This window comes from Monomorium pharaonis, chromosome 10, assembly GCF_013373865.1.
Source record: "Monomorium pharaonis isolate MP-MQ-018 chromosome 10, ASM1337386v2, whole genome shotgun sequence".
In the NCBI taxonomy this organism is placed as follows: domain Eukaryota; kingdom Metazoa; phylum Arthropoda; class Insecta; order Hymenoptera; family Formicidae; genus Monomorium; species Monomorium pharaonis.
The window spans coordinates 9,832,057-9,858,260 of record NC_050476.1 but is presented as its reverse complement, the minus strand read 5'-3'; the positions used below and the strand labels follow the sequence as shown (position 1 = coordinate 9,858,260).

At 37.0% G+C, this 26,204-nt stretch overlaps 3 protein-coding genes across 5 annotated transcripts in view; 2 read left to right on the top strand and 1 right to left on the bottom strand.

Moving 5' to 3' along the window:
* The window catches only part of LOC118647617, a 52,176-nt gene extending 27,729 nt beyond the window's left edge, over positions 1-24,447 (top strand). For all 3 annotated transcript variants that reach the window (XM_036292857.1, XM_036292856.1, XM_036292858.1), the window contains exons 2-3: positions 22,941-23,873; positions 23,958-24,447. In XM_036292857.1, the coding sequence (XP_036148750.1) occupies positions 23,300-23,873; positions 23,958-24,073 (690 nt within the window). In that variant the 5' untranslated portion in view covers positions 22,941-23,299 and the 3' untranslated portion in view covers positions 24,074-24,447. The remainder of the gene's footprint in view (positions 1-22,940; positions 23,874-23,957) is intronic.
* LOC118647615 lies at positions 17,821-19,995 on the top strand. The gene is made up of 4 exons (XM_036292853.1): positions 17,821-18,869; positions 18,933-19,113; positions 19,555-19,667; positions 19,729-19,995. The coding sequence occupies exons 1-4, from the start codon at positions 18,587-18,589 to the stop codon at positions 19,959-19,961; spliced, it is 810 nt and encodes a 269-aa protein (XP_036148746.1). The 5' UTR covers positions 17,821-18,586; the 3' UTR covers positions 19,962-19,995.
* On the bottom strand, positions 20,615-22,239 carry LOC118647613. The gene is made up of 3 exons (XM_036292852.1): positions 21,434-22,239; positions 21,126-21,363; positions 20,615-21,044 (listed from the first exon to the last, which is right to left on the bottom strand). Exons 1-3 carry the CDS (start codon positions 21,814-21,816, stop codon positions 20,652-20,654), a joined length of 1,014 nt encoding a protein of 337 aa, XP_036148745.1. The 5' UTR covers positions 21,817-22,239; the 3' UTR covers positions 20,615-20,651.
* Positions 24,448-26,204: the final 1,757 nt, after the last annotated feature.

Sequence of the window (26,204 nt, the reverse complement as noted above, 5' to 3'; positions counted from 1 at the left end):
TTACATTAACGCACAAAGAAACTTTTAACGTAAGTTCTTAAGTTCTTATGTTAAGGGCCATCGCACAAACTCTTCCATAAGAGCCACCGCACAAGCTTTTTCGTAACACGTTACGTTACGTTAAGTGCTCTATAAGGGCCACCGCACAAACTCTTCCATAACGCGTTACGTTACATTAAGTACTCCATACGAACCTAAGTTGTACTTAAAATTAAACTTACATCAACGCACAAAGAAACTTTTAACGTAAGTTCTTAAGTTCTTACGTTAAGGATTTCTTTGTGCGTTAATTTAAGTTAAATTTTAAGTACAACTTAGGTTCGTATGGAGTACTTAACGTAACGTAACGCGTTATAAAAGAGTTTGTGCGGTGGCCCTAAGGCCTGTGGCACACGTTTTCCGTAATGGTATATCCACATAAACTTGCATCACCGCATAAGCATATGCATAAGGAATTTGATTGGTCTATTTTCTTATGAAAGTGCTTATAAACCAATCAATTTTTTTATGTATATGCTTATGCGATTATGTAAGTTTATGTGGATATACCATAAGGCCGGATCTACAATAGATGTAGTAAGCCTTATGCCATAAGAAATTGACCAATTATAATTGAATATGAGAAGAATAATCAAATATAATTGATTAACTCCTTATGGCTTAAGGCTTATTACACCTATTGTAGATTCTGCCTAAGCCTGGTCTACAATGAAGGGCTAAGACGTAACATTTAGGCTTTGTCTACAATAAAGATTTAAGTTTTAAGCCGTAAGGAATTGACCAATCACAATTGAGTATTCTTCTAAAAATCTACTGTGATTGGTCAATTTCTTACAGATTAAAGCTTAAATCCTTCATTAGTATTGTTCGATTTGTCTGTTCTGGGTCTACTCCGAGCAAACCCAAGCAGACCAACGCACTCTAATTGATTGGCGTCATCGGAATCAACCTATTAGAGTGCGTTGGTCTGCTTGGGTTTGCTCGGAGTAAAGACCTATAATCAAAGATGCGCCAATGGCCCCCCACCATGACTGCTATCCACCATCTTGTACCCATACGGAGACTTGTGGTTTGTTCGCGTCGCCATGCTCCGACATGCTCCTACTCACTCCAACGCATTCTAATAGGTTGGCGTCATCGGAATCAACGTATTGGAGTGCGTTGGGGTGAATAGAAGCATGTTGGGGCATGTGACGCGAACAGACCCTTGATGGGAGCTGGGGCCGGGGGCTGGGGTTTGGGGCTGGGGTCTGGAGTAGTGGAGATAGTAAACAATGCGAGCCTGCTCCAAGTTGTACGCAGCCATATAACAGATGCAAATTTAATTTTTCTTGTTCTTCCTGAGTGTATCGTCAAAATATAGTGACCCTAGAGTGCAGAGATTGAATTACCTTATAATTTCTGACACATATTCGTTTAACCTATACTGCTCAACACAGGGTGCTTTCCATTTAGTAACACAAGTCGACACAAGCATCGTTCTATCTTTTTTTATGTTCAATTATTATTATAATTTTTTATGTTCTATCTTTTTTTATGTTCAATGAGTAACAAAGATAGAACGACACTTGTGTCGACTTGTGTCATTAAATGGAAAGCACTCACAGAGCACTCTCCCCTCTTCTTCGCCCAGCGTGGGTACGCAATGGCGGATGTCTTGAGTCAAACCATGTGACTCAAGTGACCAATCAAAATTGGGTTCGCCATTGGCGAATCTTTGATTATAGGTCTTTAGCTCGGAGTAGACCCAGAACAGACAAAACGAACAAGGCTATTGTAGACTAGGGCTAATACTAAAACTCCATGTATGCGGTGAACTCCGGCAAACGCATGCGGTGACCAATCCGAATTCAAGCGCTTGCTGTGACTTACCGGAACCCGACCTGCGTCTGGTTGCTGATTGATCACCGCATGCGTTTGCCGGAACTCACCGCAGACATGGAGTTTTAGCATAAGGGCCATCACATACGAAATGACATAAGCTGCATATGCATAGCATAAAGGTGCAATTTCATGCGAGCGAAGCAAAACTGGCTTTTACCCCCTCACCATCCAATAAAAAGCAGCGTCGCTTAGCTATCGCTATTTGCCTCCTTCTTTTTCATGGAGCGAAGAAAAGCTGGCTTTTTATTTCCACTTTTATCTTTTTATGGAGTATGTCTTCGCTGACTTTCTGTTTATTTACTGTGTATTTGTATACAATCAGCATTGCAATCAACAAGAACTTCCCAAATAGCACAAAATATTATCATAAATATTTATAAATACCCAGCAAACACAGAACATTGCAGCAACATTGCGGCAATGTTGTAATATTGCTGTGATGTTGCTACAATGTTATAACATTGACGCAATGTTGCTGCTATGTTCTGTGTTTGCTGGGATACTTTACAAATTTATTTTTAAAAAAATATTTTTTTAAGATTATATAATTATTTTTCATAAATCATTTAAAAATGATACAAAAATTATTATCAACAATATATAGAATATATTTTTAAAATGTACTAAAAAATATTTATGGTATATGAACTTGAAATATTTTTTATATTCTTTGATAATAATGGTATATTTATTTTAAATATTTTCATATTTATTATAATTTTTTTTATATCTGACAAACTCGGACATAAAAATATGTACAAAATATTTATCATAAATATTTTTTTTTCTTATAAATATTTTATAAATATTATCATAAATGTTTATAAATATTTTACAAATTTATTTTCAAAAAATATTTTTTAAAGATTATATAATTATTTTTCATAAACCATTTAGAAATGATACAAAAATTATTATCAACATTATATAGAATATATTTTTAAAATGTACTGAAAAATATTTATGGTATATGAACTTGAAATATTTTTCCTTTGATAATAATGATATATTTATTTTAAATATTTTCATATTTATTATAATTTTTTTTATACCGACAAACTCGGACATAAAAATATGTACAAAATATTTATCATAAATATTTTTCCATCTTATAAATATTTTATAAATATTTAATAAATATTTATTGCTATTTGGGATATATTATTAATAATATATACTATATATGACAATTTTGTTTCAGTATTTTTATATCCTATTAAAAATTAATATTTTTCCATTTTTATTTTATTCAAAATATATTTTATTATTTTATCTGTTCCATCATGACGTTAATTTTATATTTTGTATTTGGCGTGCTTCGCTGATAGTTGGACTGAGTCGAACTTTCAGCGTGTTTTAGCTGATACAGGCTGCGGTGCACTTGACGTTACAAATGCTTCAAAGTGTTTGATTGACCAATCGAAACAAAGATTTTTACGAATTGACCAATCAAAGAATGCTTTGAAACGTTTGTAACGTCAAGTGGATCGTAGCCACAGTCATATTATTGAAAATCGAAGAAGAGGGGGTAAACGCCAGCTTTTCTTCGCTCGCATGAAATTGCACCTTAAGGCCAAAATTACATGGTGCGGAATAGAGCTGCGGAATAGAACGTGTGTCATAAAAGCAGCCAATCAGAGCTTTGCCGCATCAACACATTCTGATGTGGCAAAGCTCTGATTGGCTGCTTTTATGACGCACGTTCTATTCCGCAGCTCTATTCCGCACCATGTGATTTCAGCCTAAGACCAAAATCACATGGTGCTGAATAGATCTGCGAAATAGAACGTGCGTCATAGAAGCAGCCAATCACAGCTTTGCCGCATTAACGCATTCTGATGTGGCAAAGCTCTGATTGGCTGCTTCTATGACGCACGTTCTATTCCGCAGCTCTATTTCGCACCATGTGATTTCAGCCTAAGACCAAAATCACATGGTGCCGAATAGATCTGCGAAATAGAACGTGCGTCATAGAAGCAGCCAATCACAGCTTTGCCGCATTAACGCATTCTGATGTGGCAAAGCTCTGATTGGCTGCTTCTATGACGCACGTTCTATTCCGCAGCTCTATTCCGCACCATGTGATTTCAGCCTAAGACCAAAATCACATGGTGCCGAATAGATCTGCGAAATAGAACGTGCGTCATAGAAGCAGCCAATCACAGCTTTGCCGCATTAACGCATTCTGATGTGGCAAAGCTCTGATTGGCTGCTTCTATGACGCACGTTCTATTCCGCAGCTCTATTCCGCACCATGTGATTTCAGCCTAAGACCAAAATCACATGGTGCCGAATAGATCTGCGAAATAGAACGTGCGTCATAGAAGCAGCCAATCACAGCTTTGCCGCATTAACGCATTCTGATGTGGCAAAGCTCTGATTGGCTGCTTCTATGACGCACGTTCTATTCCGCACCATGTGATTTCAGCCTAAGATCGTTGAACCCATCAGTTCCCAGCAAAAAGCCGCCATATATTGATATACATAAGATGCTTATTGGCCTAGAGCTCTTATGCTATGCTTATGCAGCTTATGTCAATGACAATCATATCGTTCATTCTTTTAGAATGTTCCAACAGAAATGTCAATCGTGTAAATTCATTGGTTACGCGATACGCGTAAAGGCCTGTCTACATAGGTCGCAACACGCCAGACGCAATTCGCAGACGCGTAAGGGCCACCGCACAAACTCTTCCATAACGCGTTACGTTACGTTAAGTACTCCATACGAACCTAAGTTGTACTTAAAATTTAACTTAAATCAACGCACAAAGAAATCCTTAACGTAAGAACTTAAGAACTTACGTTAAGGATTTCTTTGTGCGTTGATTTAAGTTAAATTTTAAGTACAACTTAGGTTCGTATGGAGTACTTAACGTAACGTAACGCGTTATGGAAGAGTTTGTGCGGTGGCCCTAAGTAAAGTGACAATGGCTTAGTTTACATCGTCAAAACCTTAGTACGCGTATTAAGTTTGGTGCGCACCAAAGCCTTAGTACGGGCGCGTTTACATCGAATGTACTAAGCATGTACTGTGAAAAATATAATACAAATTTAATTCATGTTGATGTCTCCTACTAAGACATTTTCACACCGGTTTTTAGATTTTAGCACTGAGGTTATGCTCAATTGCTAAATTCTCTCTAAAATGCGTTTTATGCGTTTACATCGACATTTGTATCACTTGGTACGCGTATCAGTTTAGTACGATACTCCTACTTGATACGCTCGTACCAAATTGATCCGGCAGCGTTTACATCGTGCGTACTAAATATTTAGTACGAATTTGATACGAATATGGTACCTGATACGCGCATCAAATGCACGATGTAAACTAAGCCATTATCGTACGCAGCGTGCACACGCATTCGCGAAATCTGCTCCACGCAACGAGTTGAATCAATTTAATTTTCTGTGTTGCGGTATATAGCTGCGTTGACCAAGCACAGAGCTAATCCAATAGAAAAATTAAAAATTAAAGTTAAAAAATTATGTACACCTAATTTAACTTTATTTATTTAAATAATTTAATTTATAATTTTAATTAATTATTTTTAAAACACATAAACTTTAACTTTTTTGTAATTTAAAAATTTATTTGTGCAGAAAAAATTACAAAAAATAGATTTCTAGATAAAAAACAATATTTTTTTTTATATAAACATAATTTATGAAAATTTCAATTTTGAACAATCGTTCAAGTTTCTACCTGCACGTTCTAACCGTTTCCCCCTCACTATGAGAAATATGCCTATAGTTGATAGTTTCAATGAGCACGATACTCGAACTAGTTGCATCATATTCTTTTTATAAATATAGAAGAGAAATTGTGTTCAATTAAGTATCCCACACAGCACGGGGAGCTCCCGAGAAACTCACAAAATTTTTCATAAACTTCATTTAAGCTTCCAAAAAATTCGCACGGAGCTCCCTGGGAGCTGCTATGTCCGCTTTTGAAAGCTCCTTGAGAGCTTCATTTGAGCTTGCAGGGAGTTTATAAATCATGTTTTAAGAGCTTCCTGCGAGCTTCAAAGTAATTCCCGGGAAGCTTTTATACAAGCTTCCTGAGAGCTTCATCTAAGCTCGCAAGGAGCTCTCTGCGAGCTTCAAAATAATTCTCGGGAAATTTCTATATAAGCTTCCCGGGAGCTCTTATGTCCGCTTTTGGGAGCTCCCTGAGAGCTTAAATGAAGCTATCAGGAAGCTTATATAGAAGCTTCACGGGAATTATTTTGAAGCTCGCAGGGAATTCTTAAAACATTATTTCTGAACTCCCTGCGAGCTTAAATAAAGCTTTCAGGGAGCTCTCAAAAGCGGACATAGGAGCTGCCAAAAAAAATTTTATTTTTTCTCAATTTTCGGAAACTCTCTCTAAGTTGCGAAGGCCCACGAACTCTCTTCGTGTAACGAAAACAATATATACTACACTTTGCTGCTAGTGAAATACTAACTGCTGGGTAAGCCGTGAGTGATGGTTTTCTTTTGTAAGCCTTTTGGAGAAAATTTTCTCACGAGAAGGAGCGCCGTGCCTTCGCCTAGTGGCGCTCTTGCGAACTACTCGCGGCTATATGACTATACATGCAGTACATTAATTTACCCGATATGTTCAATCTCTGGGAGTTTGTTTTGTCGAATTTTGTAAACTTCTTGAAAACTCAGCAAAACGAACTCCCTGGGAGCTTGTTTTGTCGAATTTTGTAAGCTTCTCGGAAACTCAACAAAACGAACTCCCTGGGAGCTTGTTTTGTCGAATTTTGTAAGCTTCTCGGGAGCTCAGCAAAATAAACTCTCTGGGAGCTTGTTTTGTCGAATTTTGTAAGGTTCTCGGAAACTCAGCAAAACGAACTCCCTGGGAGCTTGTTTTGTCGAATTTTGTGAGCTCCCCGAGAGCTCAGTAAAATGAACTCCCTGAGAGCTTGTTTTGTCGAGTGAGTCCCAGACGCGCACAGTAATAAACGGACACAGCAAGCTGAGTGAAACAGACACAGTAACAAACGGACACAGACCAAACGGACACAGTAATAAACGGATACAGTGCGAAACGGACACAGTAACAAACGGACACAGTGCCAAACGGACACAGTAACAAACGGATACAGTGCGAAACGGACACAGTAACAAACGGACACAGACCAAATGCGCACAGAGCGAAACGGACACAGTGCGAAACGGACACAGACCAAATGCGCACACTGCACATGCGCACAGACCAAATGCATACACGGAAAGTCGCAAACCCATGTGATGCAGTGAATGCTTTGCACGCACACACACACACACACACACACACACACACACACACACACACACACACACACGGCCTTCGGCCCCCCTCCCGCACCCACCTCGTCCAAGTCGCTAACTTATGTGGACTTTACTCTGCTTGCAATGTACATGGATTGCATTTGGTCCGTGCGCACGTGCAGTGTGCGCATGTGCAGTGTGCGCATTTGGTCCGTGTGCATTTGGTCCGTGCGCATTTGGTCTGTGTCCGTTTCGCACTGTGTCCGTTTCGCTCTGTGCGCATTTAGTCTGTGTCCGTTTGTTACTGTGTCCGTTTCGCACTGTATCCGTTTCGCTCTGTGCGCATTTGGTCTGTGTCCGTTTGTTACTGTGTCCGTTTATTACTGTATCCGTTTGGTCTGTGTCCGTTTGTTACTGTGTCCGTTTCACTCAGCCTGCTGTGTCCGTTTATTACTGTGCGCATCTGGGACGCTCCCGTTTTGTCGAATTTTGTAAGGTTCTCGGAAACTCAGCAAAACAAACTTCTTGGGAGCTTGTTTTGTCAAATTTTGTAAGCTCCTTGGGAGCTCAGCAAAATGAACTCCCTGGGAGCTTAATCGGAGCTTTGTGCTGTATGGGGATCACGTTGATTATCTATCGCTAATACGAATAGTTATTCCAACACTGAGCTTAACAATTTTTATGCAATGTTTCTCATCAAAACTTTAATTTCAGTAACAATTTCAAATAATATTATTAACAAAACATTATTAATTTATATACGAATAAATTATATTATTAAAATTATAGTTTTTAAACGTATAAAGTTTTGTATGTAACATGTGCTGCACTAGGTCCAGCATAGCAACGACAAACAAATCCGACAAGGCTTGCCACTTTTATGCTTCAGCACGTTTGTCTATCTGGGATTGTTTTATTGCATTGCAATATTACTATGTCTTGTTGCAATTTTTGTAAAAGCAAACATTTCATCGTTGCTGCAATCTAATAACAATGATGCTTTAATATTTTGCAGTGTAATTGCACCATTGCGGTCTAATTGCAATAGAGTAACTTGCAAACCAAAAAAATATTTTATTAATAAAAATGGTCAAATCCCACACAGCATTTTATCCTGAGGATATCCCAAACTATCCCAGACAGACGAAGGCGATCCTACGGATATCTCAATGAGTAGCTCCCGGGATATCCCCAAAAAATATCTTAAAATATTATAAGATATTGTAAGATATTCTATAAAATCTTACGATATCCTATTACATCCAGATAATATCCTATCATATCTTTTATCTCTACAATTAATAGAGCGTAAATCAAGTGTAAAGGAAAAGTGAATTATCATGTAATAAAAGAGTGACAAAAGCATTAATTAAATCTCTAATGCCCGATTTCTTCATGTCCAGTTATCTTGCGGTTAAAATTATCCAGGAAATAAACTACCAGATCCATGCACGTGATTGGTCAAATTTGATATTTATCCTCCGGGTAACTTTATCGGGAAGTGAAGAAATCGGACATAAGAAACAGATTAAAACAGAACATAAAGAAAGTACACTTATCGAAATAATATGGTATATATTAATAATACTAAAAAATTATAAAAAATGACATTAAAAATTTTTTTTGATTTTATACAAACAGAGCAAAAACAAACTTTGTAATAAGTTATTCCACATGCTATTTTGCATGCATATGTAAAAATGAATAAAAAACTAAACCTTCATATTTATTCATAAAAATGTAAGTTAACTATACATATTTCATCTTTATGATAACATCTATTGTAATAATCTATAACAAATATGTATGCATAGACAAGTGTTCATGGATTATTACGTGGCGTTAGGATGCGTACGGTCTTCGAAGTCAAGCAACGTCGGTGATGGTTGACACTTGGATGGGTGACCGTTTTTTCAGATATAGAGATTAAACATGCTTTAACGGGTACGACTGTGGCTTGGCTGAAACATGTTGTTATAGTCTTCTTCCTCTTACAAGATTACCGTAAAAATAATTAGAATTTTTTATTTTTTGTTCAAGTTTTTTTTCAATTCTTAGAAACTCTCAAAAATACTTAGAAAAATTCAATTTTCTAAATTAATAAAAATTTTGCATTTTTAAAGTTTTTCCGAGAAACGTTTCAATTCTTATAAAAAATTGGATATTTATCAGAAATCCTGAAAAAAATTTTTTTAATTCTGACAAATTTTGTCATTAGGGTATATTACGATATCTCAGGAAATTACTTGGACATCCTTTGGATATCGTTTGAGATATCTACAGGATGTCAAATCGGTGGACATTTGTGCATCCCTTGGATATCCTTGGATATCGCAGACGGTCCACGGATATCCAACGATATTGCGATATCCCAAAATGACATCCCAGGGCATCCCTAGGATAAAGTGTGCTGTGTGGGATTATATTTACCTTTTAAAAATCAAATTTAAAAACAAATTATTTTGATTCCAATGTAGATATTCACATAAACCTTATTGTCAGAGATTAAGGATACAGTTATATTTAAAAAAAAAATTCAATCTAACTTTAAGAAATTAAAGATTTTTTCAAAGGTGTTTGAAGATAGAATAATTTTTTAATGGTAAAAAATGTGAAAATAAGACTACAAGAAATTTTTTATTTATTCTTAATAAGTATTTAGAACAAAATGCTAAAATTTATTATAATGCTATTTTAATTGTAATACGTTACACACACACACACACACACACACACACACACACACACACACACACACGCACGCACGCACGCACGCACGCACGCACGCACGCACGCACGCACGCACGCACGCACGCACGCACTCACGAACGCACGCACGCACGCCCGCCCGCACACACACACACACGCACACACACACACACACACAATGTATATATACGTTATATGTAATATAATATATAATACATATATATAATGCATATATTTTACTAAAACGATATATTATGTGTAATTATCACATACAGCACAAAGCTCTGATTAAGCTCCCAGGGAGTTCATTTTGCTGAGCTCTCGAGGAGCTTACAAAATTCCACAAAACAAGCTCTCAGGGAGTTCGTTTTGCTGAGTTTCCGAGAACCTTACAAAATTCGACAAAACAAGCTCCCAGGGAGTTCGTTTTGCTGAGTTTCCGAGAACCTTACAAAATTCGACAAAACAAGCTCCCAGAGAGTTTATTTTGCTGAGCTCCCGAGAAGCTTACAAAATTCGACAAAACAAGCTCCCAGGGAGTTCGTTTTGTTGAGTTTCCGAGAAGCTTACAAAATTCGACAAAACAAGCTCCCAGGGAGTTCGTTTTGCTGAGTTTTCAAGAAGTTTACAAAATTCGACAAAATAAACTCCCAAAGATTGAACATATCGGGTAAATTAATGTACTGCATGTATAGTCATATAGCCGCGAGTAGTTCGCAAGATCGCCACTAAGCGAAGGCACGGCGCTCCTTCTCGTGAGAAAATTTACTCCAAAAGGCTTATAAAAGAAAACCATCACTCACGGCTTACCCAGCAGTTAGTATTTCACTAGCAGCAAAGTGTAGTATATTGTTTTTGTTACACGAAGAGAGTTCGTGGGCCTTCGCAACTCAGAGAGCTTCCAAAAATTGAGAAAATATAAAAATAAAATTTTTTCCGGCAGCTCCTATGTCCGCTTTTGAGAGCTCTTTGAGAGCTTTATTTAAGCTCGCAGGGAGTTCAGAAATAATGTTTTAAGAACTCCTTGCGAGCTTCAAAATAATTCCCGTGAAGCTTCCCCTACAGCATGAAATATTGCTGCAACGTTGCAGAAATATTGCAATAGTGCATAATATAACCAATATTGCAGAAATATTGTAGCAATATTACAAATATAATATTCTCTAGCAAATGTTGCACAATATTGCAGCAATATTACAAATGTAATATTTCTTAGCAGATGTTGTGCAATATTGTAGCAATATTACAAATGTAATATTTCCTAACAGATATTGCACAATATTGTGGCAATATTATATTGCAACCTTGCAAAATTTATTTCCCTATAATCCGTATTTCTTAATCTAGAACTAACAATAAGTAATATTTTACATAGTTTTAAGGGACAAATAAAAAAATAGAGCAGGATATTTTTATTTTAAATTTTTATGTAAGATTAGAGCTAAAAGATACATAGATGTACAACAAATTCTGTAATCACGACAGCGTTGCGTTCAATACTAGATTGAGTGAAGCAAGTCCAAAAGATGTTCACTCTGACTTATATATATCATACATTAATTAAACATGTGTGAACCATACATGCATGTGTAATTCTAGCGTATAAATTGATCAGGATGGGCATTTTCTGGACTTGCTTCATTTTAATGCTTACCTAAATCTAGAATGGAACGATATTCGATATCCGTTGGTGTATGTTAATTTAATTAATTACTTTTTTAATTATTAATTTTTTAAATTATTGTGCCGTAACGGTATGACAATAAATTCATTTCCCGTTTTTTGTATAATACACATCTTACATATTAATTGATTAATTTAACCACCTGCAACATTTCCTTCATATTGCGCATTAACGTTTCAGAAATATTACAGCAATCTTACAAGAAATATTGCAGCAATATTGCTGAAATATTACAGAAATCTTACGGAGAATATTGCTGAAATATTGCAGAAATATTGCACAATATTGTTTTGGAGCGGACATAGAAATATTGCTGCAATATTGCAATAATATTTTCTGCAATATTCCAATCTTGCAAAATAATATTTCTGCAACGTTGCAGCAATATTTCATGCTGTAGGGGTTCTATATAAGCTCCCTGATAGCTTCATCTAAGCTCTCAGGAAGCTCCCAAAAGCGGACATAAGAGCTCCCGGGAAGCTTATATAGAAATTTTTCGAGAATTATTTTGAAGCTCGTAGAGAGCTCTTAAAACATAATTTCTGAACTTCTTGCGAGCTTAGATGAAGCTCTCAGGAAGCTTGTATAAAAGCTTCCCGGGAATTACGTTGAAGCTCGCGGGGAGCTGTTAAAACATGATTTATAAACTCTCTGCGAGCTCAAATGAAGTTCTCAAGGAGCTCTCAAAAGCCGACATAGCAGCTCCCAGGGAGCTCCGCGCGAATTTTTCGGAAGCCTAAATGAAGCTTATGAAAAATTTTGTAAGCTCCTCGGGAGCTCCCCGGGAGCTCCCCGTGCTGTGGGGAAATATTCATATTAGGGATATCATGCCGATAAGCCGATTAATTACAAAATCGTCTTTTGCAACTTTTTTCTTAATAATATATATTATGGATTAGTAATATTTTATTACTTATTGCTTCGTTCAATGATGGTTTTAGACAGTCTCGAGAAAGAGGCGTCAGGGCCGATAGCATACGGTCGCATGGGGAAGGGATGAAGACTAAGGGCAAGACCCAATCATATACTGAACACTTACTTATTCTTTAATATGATTGGTCTTTGCCCTTAGGCCGGAATTCATAGTCGAATCTTATTCAAGTTCCAGCTTAAGCACGATCTTGAGACGTTAATGCTGTTATTTCATTGGTTAAGTAAGTCTCAAGTCGGCTCGAAGCTAGACTTAAGACAATGCTTGAGCTTAAGATCGGTCTATGAACTCCCGTCCTTAGTCTTCATCCCCTCTCTATGCGACCGTATGCTACGGGGACTGCAATCTGCAATCGCTGATTCAAAGCTTTCTATGGATATCAGTAACTGCGCGTGCAAGTTTTTGATTAATGTACAAAATACCTACAGAACATACAGAATAACTTAAAAAACTAATTTTTAAGAAGTTTACTATCATAAATAAGTAAAAGGTAAAACTAAAGTATTTCAATATTTATATCTATTTCTTGCATGTACTTTATACCTTAACCTATAAACTACAGTCGCATGATTGTTATGAAATTATTTATTATCAATTTGTTTCTCTTTAATAAAGCAGTTTGGTAATATTCAAGAAAAAACATATGCGAATTACAAATATTAACAGTTCAACCTGTTTAACCCGTATAATTATTGCGACTTTTGTCTCTTGTATAATAATTTATTGTAGGTTATCTATTTCTTTCCTTTTTGATTTATTCACAAATATTATGTGAAAATTATTTCTTTTTAATTTACAAACTGACAAACAATTATAATTCTGTTCCGATATTTACTAGTATTGAAAATCTATATTTTATGTTATGTATATTATAAATTTTGAATACTTTATAGTAATAACCGCATGAATATCGGAATGCAACTTATATTGTAGAATGCAGAAACTGATAAAAGTTCCATAATTATACTTATCAAGAATTATTTTTTATTTATCAAAGGTATAATAATGTCAATTTCTTTATTTTGTTTTACTTCCAGATTGGTCGATGTTATTTTGACTCCTTGATTAACATCTACAGTAATATTTCATTATATAAAAATATATCATTAATAATGAAACATCTTAAACAATCCATAGGCACTAATTTTTGTAGCCGTCGTGCTTTTCGCCACATTTCTTCTCGTCAACGTCAACGAATTGTAGCTGAGTTGACACGTAATTGCGTCGAAGCATCAAATAATTTATTATGCAGTTGTCATAACAAAACTCTCGAACTTAAGGATCTTGTTAATCATTTTATTCCAATTAACAATTCAGTAACTAAAGAACAGTCGGATGATTCAAATTTAGAGTTAAACTCTGATGTAATTAATTCAGAATTTTTTAAGTGAGAATGAACAAAGCTTTTTAGATACTAGTACAACCTATGTTAGTGACAATGATGAATACAATGAATATGAGGATAACGTAGTAAACTATGCATCTACATTCACTGAAAAACTTGCGACTTGTTTTATAGAAAGTGGTATTAATCATGTACAAGGAAATATGATTTTAAACACGTTACGCTATCATAATTGTTTCTCAAATCTCCCGAAAGATGTAAGAACTTTATTAAAAACTCCTTGCAAATCCATTAAATTAAGAAATGTTCCTTCTGGCGAATATCTTCCCAGCTAGCCAGGCCTGTTAAAATCACACATCGTGAAAGCTTTACAGCAAGAATTGTTTCAATTTTGACAACAATTTTATGACAAGTAATTGTCTGTTGCTTTGTTTTCTAAGAGTTTCGAGCAAATTTACGGCAAAAGTTTTCATCACACAATGCTGCAAATAACAGAGAAAGACTTGTACATAAATATTACGTATAGAAATTACAAGATTTGTTCCGACACGATAAAATGCAAAATTTAAGCAAATAACAGAACAAACCTTGCTACACGACATGACAATAAATTTATGGCAGAAACAGGAAATCTTGTTAAGCACAGAATAACGGCAAATTAGTAGCAAGAACAAAATAAAACTTGCCGAGCATACTTTCGCCACAAAAATTGCGACAAGGTGTGTCCATAAACAGCTTAGTTTTTGTTGGCAAGGCTTGTCGCAAATAGTATGACGCACATTTTATGCAAATAACAGGGTTGCATTATCGGGTTTTAAACTTTATTTCTGACTTTACTATCTATCTCGAGATGGCGCATTTCTCGTGAAAAAGATTAACTACTGGATTAATAAAAGGGGCTCGTCGAGAACAGAGAACCAAGTACGATTGCACCATTCACATTTGATATTGGACTAATCAGTCTAATATTTCAGTCTAATAATCATTTTTGTTGATCTAAATTTCGACAATATTTGTCCTGTTCTTGCCACAAATTTGCTATCATATTGTACATAGCAAGGTTTGCTTTGTTCTTGCTGCAAATTTGTTGTTATGCTTTACTAGTAAATTTTATCCCTGTTATTTGCATAAAGTATGCGTCATACTATTTACAACAAGCCTTGCCAGCAAAAGCTAAGCTTAATGCGGACACACCCTGTCGTAATTTTGTTGCAAAGGTTTGTTCGAGTTTGCGGCAAACTTCGCGCAAAGTTTGCGTCATTTTGCTAGCTGGATTCATATAGGTTTTGTAGCAAGAATAACCAACAGTCTTTGGAATGTTTCACGAGCTATGATTCCTCAAAGTTTAGAAATAGACTTTAGTACCGATGGTGCTATCTTAGACAAATCAGGTCAAATCCAAATTTGGCCAATCCAATGTAAAATTGCCAACATTTCCGGTAGTATGCCCGAAATTATCGGTATTTATCGAGGAAAACGTAAACCTTTTAGTGCTTTCGAGTTTTTTAAAGATTTTATTGATGAAGTGAATTTAGTGATCACAGAGGGGGGAATAATGTTTGAAGGTAATAGATTATCTATTATTGTTCTCAGATGCTTCATAGCCGATGCTCCAGCCCGAGCATTTGTTCTAAATCACAAAGGTCCATTCCGAGTTACAGACACAGAAATTTACGTTAGGCCTTCAATTTCATAATTGCTGCTGCATATTGCAAGATAAATTTATTTGCATTATTGTGAATATTTTGGTATTTCAAAAAACAAATTATTTGGTTATTAAGAAATTTCGTTGTATTAAAAATTTTTATGATGTGGGAATTTCATCGACTTCTGTAGGGGTTTTTAAGTGTTCAATGTTGAGTACTGAAACTTTTGTTGTGCCTGTAAGTGCAATTGAAGCAAAATGCTATCAAATGCCTTATTGGCAAAATAATACTGCTGATTTTAGTAGCTCTGATGCAACATCAAATGCACAATGTATTATTAATGATGAGTTCATTATAATGATATTAATATAATGATACAATATTGTGCAACTATTTTAACTATTATTTTAATATTAACTTTTTTGTAATTTTCAAATTAATTGCTTTCATACTTAAGATTATATTTTGATTATATTTAAGACAATATTTTAAATATACATATATTATATTAAAATTAATATTATAATAAATCATTATTATAATATTGCAAAGACATACTGTAATATTAATAATTTTACATTAAATATTTTATATTACAATTTTATATTACAATTTTATACATTTGTATAAAAACTTTTGATATATTAAATTGATATATTAAAAGATCAGTTATAAATATATATTAGAGTCATGATGCGGTTGTATAAGCAACTTTCTTCATCAATAAAATTAAATTTTTAATCCTGAACAAGATAACGTCACATGTAAGCAACAAAATTGTATTTTGTACATAAATAAATGTTTCGTATACACACGCACACACGCGCGTAGGCGCGTACATACATCATATATATGTATATACACGTACATACATATATATACCCAGCTAGCCATTTGCTGCAAAATTGCCAGCAGACTGCTAAAAATTTCTTGCGGAATCAGGCTGCCAAAACCATGGCCTACTGTGTCCTCGAGTGCGCTCCAATTGCAAGCAAAAATTGTTACCAAATCCTGATATCAAATTGGGTGCAACACCAGAGCAGACCTGTCACTAGCAATACAATGACAAATTCACGCAGCAAATTGAGAACAGATGTTGCAACGTAAACTCACAGCAGATTTGCGCCAAATATGCAACAGATCTGTATTCATAAATGACGACAGATTGGCGACAGATTTGTCAAATCTTTTCATTTCTTCTTTCATCACAGTTATAATTTTATTTGAGAATCGATGTAAGCAATCTCCTAGGAAGATTTATTAATTCAGGAGTAGGAACAGATTAAATAATTGGGAGCGTCCCAGATGCGCACAGTAATAAACGGACACAGCAGGCTGAGTGAAACGGACACAGTAACAAACGGACACAGTAATAAACGAACACAGTAACAAACGGACACAGACCAAATGCGCACAGAGCGAAACGGACACAGTAACAAACAGACACAGACCAAATGCGCACAGAGCGAAACGGACACAGTGCGAAACGGACACAGACCAAATGCGCACGGACCAAATGCACACGGACCAAATGCGCACACTGCACGTGCGCACGGACCAAATGCAATCCATGTACATTGCAAGCAGAGTAAAGTCCACATAGGTTAGCGACTTGGACGGGGTGGGTGCGGGAGGGGGGCCGAAGGCCCCCTTGCCTCCCCCCACCCGTGTGTGTGTGTGTGTGTGTGTGTGTGTGTGTGTGTGTGTGTGTGTGTGTGTGTGTGTGTGTGTGTGCGTGCAAAGCATTCACTGCATCACATGGGTTTGCGACTTTCCGTGTATGCATTTGGTCCGTGCGCATGTGCAGTGTGCGCATTTGGTCTGTGTCCGTTTCGCACTGTGTCTGTTTCGCTCTGTGCGCATTTGGTCTGTGTCCGTTTCGCACTGTGTCCGTTTCGCTCTGTGCGCATTTGGTCTGTGTCCGTTTGTTACTGTGTCCGTTTCGCACTATGTCCGTTTGTTACTGTGTCCGTTTCGCACTGTGTCCGTTTATTAATGTGTCCGTTTGGTCTGTGTCTGTTTGTTACTGTGTCCGTTTCACTCAGCTTGCTGTGTCCGTTTATTACTGTGCGCATCTGGGACTTACTCAAATAATTTATCCAACCCTCTTAGCATCTAATATTTCCTATAGGAGGGCCTCAATTGACCTATCTATTTTCTCCCTTTAATTATATCGTAGGTGTATCATCTATTCTAGATGCAATTAATTTCATTAAATTTCTTTGTAGTTAAATCTCACTCAAAAAAAATGAAAATACTACCAGTTCTATGGCTACTTGACGCTACAAACGTTTCGAAGCATTCTTTGATTGGTCAATTCGTAAAAATCTTTGTTTTGATTGGTCAATCAAACGCTTCGAAGCATTTGTAGCGTCAAGTGGACCGCAGCCTATATCATAAAAGTATAAAGGTGCAATTTCATTGACGCTAGAAACCAGCGTCAAATTAAAATCACTAGACTTTCTCTAGATTCGGCGTCAAAAGGAATAAAGTTCAGATCGTTTCAACTTTTTCAACGTGCCGCGTGTTTTCAAGTGTTTTATAATTAACAATGAACCATTACGAGAAGTAAGTAATATATTAATATTATAGTATATGTAGAATATTTTGATCATTCTTGTTGTGCATAAATATGCTGTTTTTGGGGGTATTAATAAGTCATGACTCATGATAACTACATTTTTAGGTTAGTTGGATATCTGCAAATATATAAATGATTAAAATAACTGTTATTGACGAATAGAGCTATGTTTGGATTAATTGAATATGTTAAATAATTAATAATTTTTTTTTAGGAAATTGCACCGGTGCAGACATGCGGGATTTGTGAAACAATTTGCAATCTCGCCGATGTGTCAAACCACAAATGTCTGGAGGGATATGATTGTTATGTCGATGATAAGACATTTTATTTTTACCCGCTTTTAAGTAAATATTTTATTTTCTATAAGTGCATTTTATTTTGTTGTACGTATATTTCTAAACTTAATATTTTTTTTACATGTGATGGAAAAACGTGTCTACGCCGTGTCTACATTAACGGCGTAGAGGAAATAGTTGAGGCCGAAGTTGGTGCAACTTTCAGCCCAGATATACGTAAGTTATGGATTAGTTGGCACAACAAACTCTTCTGCTCTTTTACAATGAAATCGAATATTTTTTACTTGATTTTAGTCGTGGCAGGAAATTGTCAATTGGCGAATTTCAACTGCCAAATTGCAGACAATGTAAAAAATGTGGGCAGCAAAAAATCTAAAGTTCCTTCCAAAAAAAAGGCCTCAAAGAAATTGTCTCTAGAAGAGGAAGAGCATTTAATTTTGACCGTCCAACAAAGAAAACCTCTGTGGAACATTAGTCAACCGGTAGACCAGAGGTCTAGGGAAACTTGGAAACGACTCTGGCAAGAAGTTGCTAATGAATTGAATGGTAAATAAATAAATATATAATACAGTAGGATTAGTTAAATAAGATAAAATTTGATTTTTCTAGGTGTACTCGATGTAGCTGCTGTACAGCAGAAATTTAAATCATTACGCGATACATATTGCAAAATTGTCCAGTCAGAGCAGTACCTTCCAAGTGGATCTGGGAGGAATGAAAATGAGGATCGTCACAAGTGGAAGCATTATGACATAATGGAATTTCTTCGTGATACCAGTCTATCAAAGGAGTAACTAATTTTTATTATTATAAAGTAATGTTCCTAACACAACACAATAGTGGACTTTATCAGCTTCAAGATCGAGTACAAAGAACAAAATTTGTTCGACACGGACAATAATAGCTAAGGTTGTACGTAATGGTTTTGTTATCATGATTGCTATTGTTTAAAAATCATTTTATTATAATAATAATAATTCAAATAACTTAATTTTGTTATGTATTATTATTATTAAATTATTTTGAAACAATTGCAATAATAATAGAACTATTATACTATCTTAGCTACTGCATATGTTGTCTATGTCAAACAGATTTTGTACTTGATCTTGAGGCTAAGACATTTAAAAAATTGCTTGTTCTTTGTGCCAGGAACATTATTAGACAGCGATAAAATTAGTGCAATTCTACAATTTGTTTTTGTAATTCATACTTTGTTAATTTATTGCAGCACATCGAGTAATATTCCTAACACAGAGAACGAGTTAAATAATTCGGCGGAGTCAACTTTTGGAATTCAAAGTTTGATTGACATAGATCCAGATGACAGTAATAGCACAAAAAGTATGATCATTGTTTTATTATTATTTATCGATATAATTAGTATATAAAAATTTGTTTGTAGCACCAGTAAGCTTACCAAGTACTTCTACGAGTACAAAAAGGCGAAGACTCAATACAAATTCCAGTAGCGCTAGCGATATATTAGCTGCTTCTACGAATCCGTTGGATAAATTAATCCAAATTTTTGAAAGACGAGAAAACGCGCTAAATGTACCACCAAATACAAATGATCTACTCGATGAAGTGGATCATGTTACAAACAGCAGCAATACAGTTGCGCAAAATAGCGCCTAAACTACAAATGCAAACTCTACAAGATATTGTTCAAATGACTTTCTCCAGACTGAGTGAAGAAATGAATAAAAATTAATTTTTTTAGCTGAATTTTTTAGAAGATTCCGACAACAAATTTTTTATATTTTTATACAAGCATAATTAGTCTTAAATTTTAATAAAATAAATAAATGTATGTAATAAGTAAATGTATGGTTTTTAATTTTTGTCTTTATTTTTTTTCCTTCAAAATATAAATATAGTATTATACGTGCAATGATAGAGAATACATACAATTTAGACATACAATAATAAAAAAAATATCAAATATTTATTTATTCAGATTATTACCAATTTCTTCATGCAAATCCGTAATGATAATTTCAATTATTGTTGTTGAAGATATTGGTAGGGTATAGCACCCTCACCGTTAAAATAATCGCAAAATTCATCTCTGATGTTCATGGCAACTCGAGAAGAATTATTTGAGCCACAATTACCAAGATTTCTTAAGGCCTGATTGCTATCTATTTCTTTCCTCCAACTTCCAGGAATAAAACCATTAGGTCCATTGCAATCAATTATATCCGCAGAAATATACTCATTTTTGTCTAAATCCTGTTTTCGAAGCCAATTATGAATGCAAATGATAGCCTGTACAATTTGCATTGTGTTTTTTATAGAAGCGTCCATAGGCTTTTTCAATATTCTCTATTGACTCACAAGAATTCCAAAAGTATTTTCTATTGTTCTACGTGCACGACTGAGACGATAATTATAGATGTTTTTTTCGTGAGTAAGTCCTCCTTTTCCTGGATATGGTCTTAACAAAAAATTAGTTAGCTGGAACGCTTCATCACCGACAAGAACATATGGCATAGGATCACCATCGACTATGAGTTTTTTAGGTTCTGGCAGTCCCATTTTATTATTATAAAATTTCTGACCCACAATAGAATCTCGGAAAATTCCACCGTCACTACGCCGGCCATAAGCGCCAATGTCGACGAATGTAAACATGTAGTTGGCATTGCATATCCCAAGCAATACAATACTATGATAGTTCTTGTAATTATAATATAATGACCCAGCATTATGGGGATACTAAAATAAATAAAATTATGTAGCAGTTATTAATTATATAGTCAGTTGTTATAATTAGATAACGTCAAATAAAAGAAATACCTGAATAGCAACGTGTTTTCCATCTATTGCGCCTATACAATGATCAAAATTCCACTGATCTTTAAAATCTCGTTCAATATTGAGCCAATCCTCTTTACTTAATGGAAAAGGAAGTACTTTTTTAGCAAGGCAATTCCACAATGCTGCACATGTCTCGGTAATAATATTTGATACTGTTGTAGTTCCAACAAGATACTGATACGACATGGAGTTCATTGAATCACCAATAGCCAAGTATCTGAAAAAAGATTCTGTATGTAATATTATTTTATGGAAAGAACACATTTTATTTAACATATCAAGCTTACCTTGATGTCATAGATAACCGTGCTGCAGCAGGTATGGGATCTCGAGTCACCGTCTCTTTTGTGATATAAGGTGCAACCAAAGCTAGCAGATCCTCAAATTGCGATAATGAAATCCGCATGTAGTTTTGAAACTTTGGTTCATATCTTGACAGAGTCGGATATATTGCTTGGTAAAATCCATGCTTATCTCTCAATCTAAATATAGGATGTACCCAAAAACGCTTTTTCTTATAGATCCGTTTCTTTTTTTTCGAATTCATCCGCAATATTTCATGCATAATGACAACTAGTAGCATGTCATTTAAGAGTTGTTCTTCTTGAGCATTATTCACCTGCCTCGCAGGATCTGTCATCCATGCACGATATTTCTGTTTGTAGGCCATTATGTTCTTAATTTAATCACTACACAATTCATGTAATCAGATTATTAACTGAAGGTAGTCTGTCAGTACTCAATAATACATAACCTTGTTGGACATAGGGAACAAGCGGCGGTTTTACGACGCGCATGTTTTGCCGCTACTTCTCCCTCCATTAAACAAGCGTCAAATTTAGTCACGTGATCTCCATTTGACGCTGGTTTCTAGCGTCAATGAAATTGCACCTTAATGTGGCGGTCTTCCGCTACATCGGACTCCTGCGCAGGCGCAGCGAAGGAAGATAATTTTTGCTTACCTGAGTCGCGCTGCGAGTGGTCTTTATGTAGCGAGTTAACTGCATTTTACTCCCGAGAAAGTAAGCCGCCTATCGGTGCCGCACTTTTTATTGCCAATTTGACATTTCGACAGATCTGCTGCATTTCTGGTATCAATCGCGTACTTTGACACACAAATGTTGTTGCATTTCTACAGGCAATTTGCTGACATTGTTTGCACTTTTTTGTTTGTCGTCAATCTGTTATCAATTCTTTCAATAAATCTGCTCGCAGTTCCCTATTATTTTGTCATGTATTCTGATGACAGACGTTGCTAAATATTTGCTGAATATCTGCTAATAGTGTTTGCAATGACAAGATATGTTTCTCATTTGTCGCCTTTTTGGCAACAGAATCTGTTGCCAACATTTGTCACAGCAGAAATTGTTATAGGGGTATATAATATGTATAATATATAATTGCGCGTGCGTGCGTGTGTGTGTGTATTAAACCATTTGCAATGCAAATATACAATATTTATAAAAATTTGATTTTGTCAATTAATAAATAAATACAAATAAAAAATTCTATAACAGTTAATAAATAAATATACGTTAAGCCGTTATTAATAAGTTTAACATTACATTAACACTTTTATAACTCTTTGGTTGGAAAAAGTATACATAGCATTATTAAATACTTAGCCATACTAACTGCACTAATTTACAATGTATCTTACTCTTTCCACATTGGAAAGAAAAAGACACTCTGAATTAGTACAATTAGTATGGCTAGTTATTAATAACATCGTGTTTATACAAATTGGACGCTTCTACCATTAACAGAATATATGTTTTGTATTATTTATTTCAGATTGGATAAAATGAAACGAACAATGAGAAATATAAAGCAGCCAACGCGTTTTGCAGATATGGTTCCATTTGATACCTCCTCATCTGAGAACGAGCCACCTATCAATCGAAGGCGTTTGTTAAATGATTCAAGATCTATTAAAGATGATATTGAACAATTCAAATCAACATTGACTATTCGTTCTAAAAAAGAACGACCGAAACAAGATAAACATGTCCGAAACACATTCACGTCAAAACACTGTTTCTCACAACCTTTACTAAAAAAGAATACCTTCTCTCATAAGAAATTTCCTTTAACTAATAAATCATTTTCACAAGAGAACCATTCTCTAATTTCACATTCTCCATCTGTCTGTGATGAATGTAGAGTCACGCAATAAACGCTCTGTGCATCCACATTCATCACCAAATCGTACTACTACCCATATAGATGTTCACAGGAACCGTTCTGTAACTCCACATTCTCTATCTAGCCATACTACTCATGTAAATTCTCGCAGTAAGCGCTTTCTAAGTCTACATTCATCACCCAATTGCATTACTCAGATAGATTATCACACCAATCGCTCAGTGACTCCACATTCTTCACCTGCCCGCACTTCCCAACTAGATTCTTATAGTAAACGCTCTTTGAATTCACATTCATCACAGGACCGCATTGCCCAAATAGATTCTCAAAGCAGTTGCTCAGAAACTCAACATTCGTCAACAAACCGTATTGCTTATGCAGATGAGTTTCACATTAACCGCTCTCCCTTTCTTTTATTTGTTCAACGTAAACACCAAACATCACACTATTACTCTAATAAGCATTCCACTCATTCATCTGTACAAACAAAACATATAAGTGATTTAGACTCTCACCATAATCACAAACGATCTATTTGTCATGACAAATTCTCTGCACACGACCACAAGTTATGCGGAAGTGGTAAATATTGTACTATTTTATTAATATTATAATTTTACGTCAATTAAAAATATAAACATTGAATATCTCAATTTAAATTTTCAGATTTAAAAACTTGTATCCACAAAAATACGAACAATATTTCACGTCAGTTACAATGTACAATGTCATCAAAAAATTCATTAAACAATGATCTGTCTCTAATTCGAAGCGATATTTGATATGAAGAATATATAAGTTTGAAGATATACATACATACATACATACATACATACATACATACATACATACATACATACATACATACATACTGTAACCGCCGCTCACGAGCGACGGCCAACTTCGCCTCCGTCCCTGGTCGCGGCCCTAAGCCGCCCGGGTGTCGGGGCGACTATCCTCGCGAGGTTTTCCGACGTTACTCTAAGTTGGGCGCCAGGTACGTTAAGCGTACCACTCTGTATTCACCAACTCGCAAACAAATGTGAGGATACTCGACTTTCGGGAGAGACGGGCGCACGTCAGGCGACCGGGACGTTAGCGGCTCCGAGATCCAGCTGCTCAGCCCTCAAATGGCAGAGGGGGAGGTTCGGTGCGGGCGGATGGAATCGGGAAGGCGAGAGAATTACTTGTACAACACAGATGTAACAAATAAAAATAACAATTGTATTTGATCGTAATAAATACAGAAATGGACGACTCTGCGGAGCGGTGGTGGCTCGCGCGCGTTATCAGCGGGTGTCCGCTGGATATCAAATTTTGCGAGAACGGTATGTTGAACGAGCGGGCTATGATGCGTACGCGGGAACTCTCCGACTTGTCTTACGCTTGATTCGGCGTCGGAGGACGCCGACTTCCGTCAGGGTGACCTCGCCAAGGGCGAACGGGACGGATCGCAACTCCGAGCCCGTGCGACATGCGACGGACTCGTGTTCTCCCGCGCTCGAACGATTCTCGCGAAGATAAGCGCGATGATTACTAATGATTCGCCAGTACGGCGGGATACGACGAACGCGTCGATAATTATCCGAATATACTCCCCGAAGGGCTCGCAGTCACAGTGCGATCGACCAAACTATACAACATTGACGAACAAAGTCTTCTACGACGCGACAAGATACAGTGCGGGAATAACCCGCGACACGACGACCGGACGCAACAACAATTGACTCGGCTGCGGATCGGGACGCACACGCAACGCGAAACGATTATGAAACACACGGCACGTAGCGAAATCACGCGGACGGGCGCGATCGGGCGAGACGACGAGGCTCCGTTGGATCCGCGAGCTCGGGATTCTCATAAACACGCCGAGATTTTGCGACAAGTGCGCGATTTCCTCGCGGCTCGCCCAACCCGCGAAATCGGTGGCTTTACAGTGCGAGTGACGCTCGTCTCACCACTTCGCCTCTCCTTGGCTGGCCTCCTCCGGGTCGGGATGTCTGTCGTCCCTGCGTCCTTCCTTACACTCGGCTCGGGATATTAGAACGCACACACAGTTTTACTCTACTTCCGCAGCACGAGTGAGGAATCCTGGATCTCGCGGGGGCCGCTCGGCGGCGCGCCCCACCTTGCCTCCGGCGTTCCTGGCCCTTATTGGTTGATTTCGCGAAAATCGATTTTCGCGCAGAGCGCGGTGCCCACGCTGTCGCCGGCTGATCGATCCACGCACGGTGGTCGATGATTATGGGCCCCGGGCACAGGAATCCTGGCGCTTTCTCGCGCGTCCGACTCTTTTCTCCTCGCCCGGCGTATCCTCCGCCATCGGGGCGTCATTTCCTCCTCGACGGGGCGTCGGCGCATCTTAAGTTGTCGTGATCCTTCCGCCGGACTTCCCGCGGTATCGGGTCTGCAATCGCCCCGTCGGGATGTCGGCATCGCACGCCGTCGCTGGGTCCTGAAAGCGTGATTCAGCGGCAGTATCGCAATTCTTACATGGCACAAACAGTAGGCAAGATAAGGGCGGCATTACCTGCGGACCCCCGCTTAGAAAGGGTCTTCCTCGACTCCCTCGTTGTTCGTTCCTCTGTAATCTCCGGGACGATTTTCCATTGAGACGAGACGTCCGACAATGATAACGAGATCTTCCGAGCCACCGATCTCCGCCGCACCTGCGGTATAACGCCCGCAAAATTCTTAACAATTTATTAGATGGACAGCACGTGGGACGCCACACACACAAAAGTACAAAGGAATACGCTTTTGCGTCCGCTCCCGAGCGGGAGGACGCAGGGCCCTCGATGTTATTGCGTAAGGGGCCTCAGGGCCTTGTGACGGACAGCAGCCTGCGGCTGTCACGTCACAATACATACATGCATACATGCATACATGCATACATGCATACATACATACATA

What these genes read in the sequence shown, in the direction of transcription:
- LOC118647613 (XM_036292852.1), bottom strand. Translation starts at nt 21,816, where the DNA reads ATGGCCTACAAACAGAAATATCGTGCATGGATGACAGATCCTGCGAGG. An exon ending in CGGTTATCTATGACATCAAG is followed by an intron (nt 21,364 to 21,433) that starts GTAAGCTTGATA and finishes ATCTTTTTTCAG; the next exon opens with ATACTTGGCTATTGGTGATT. An exon ending in GAAAACACGTTGCTATTCAG is followed by an intron (nt 21,045 to 21,125) that starts GTATTTCTTTTA and finishes TATTTATTTTAG; the next exon opens with TATCCCCATAATGCTGGGTC.
- LOC118647615 (XM_036292853.1), top strand. Translation starts at nt 18,587, where the DNA reads ATGAAATCGAATATTTTTTACTTGATTTTAGTCGTGGCAGGAAATTGT. An exon ending in AGTTGCTAATGAATTGAATG is followed by an intron (nt 18,870 to 18,932) that starts GTAAATAAATAA and finishes TGATTTTTCTAG; the next exon opens with GTGTACTCGATGTAGCTGCT. An exon ending in GATACCAGTCTATCAAAGGA is followed by an intron (nt 19,114 to 19,554) that starts GTAACTAATTTT and finishes AATTTATTGCAG; the next exon opens with CACATCGAGTAATATTCCTA.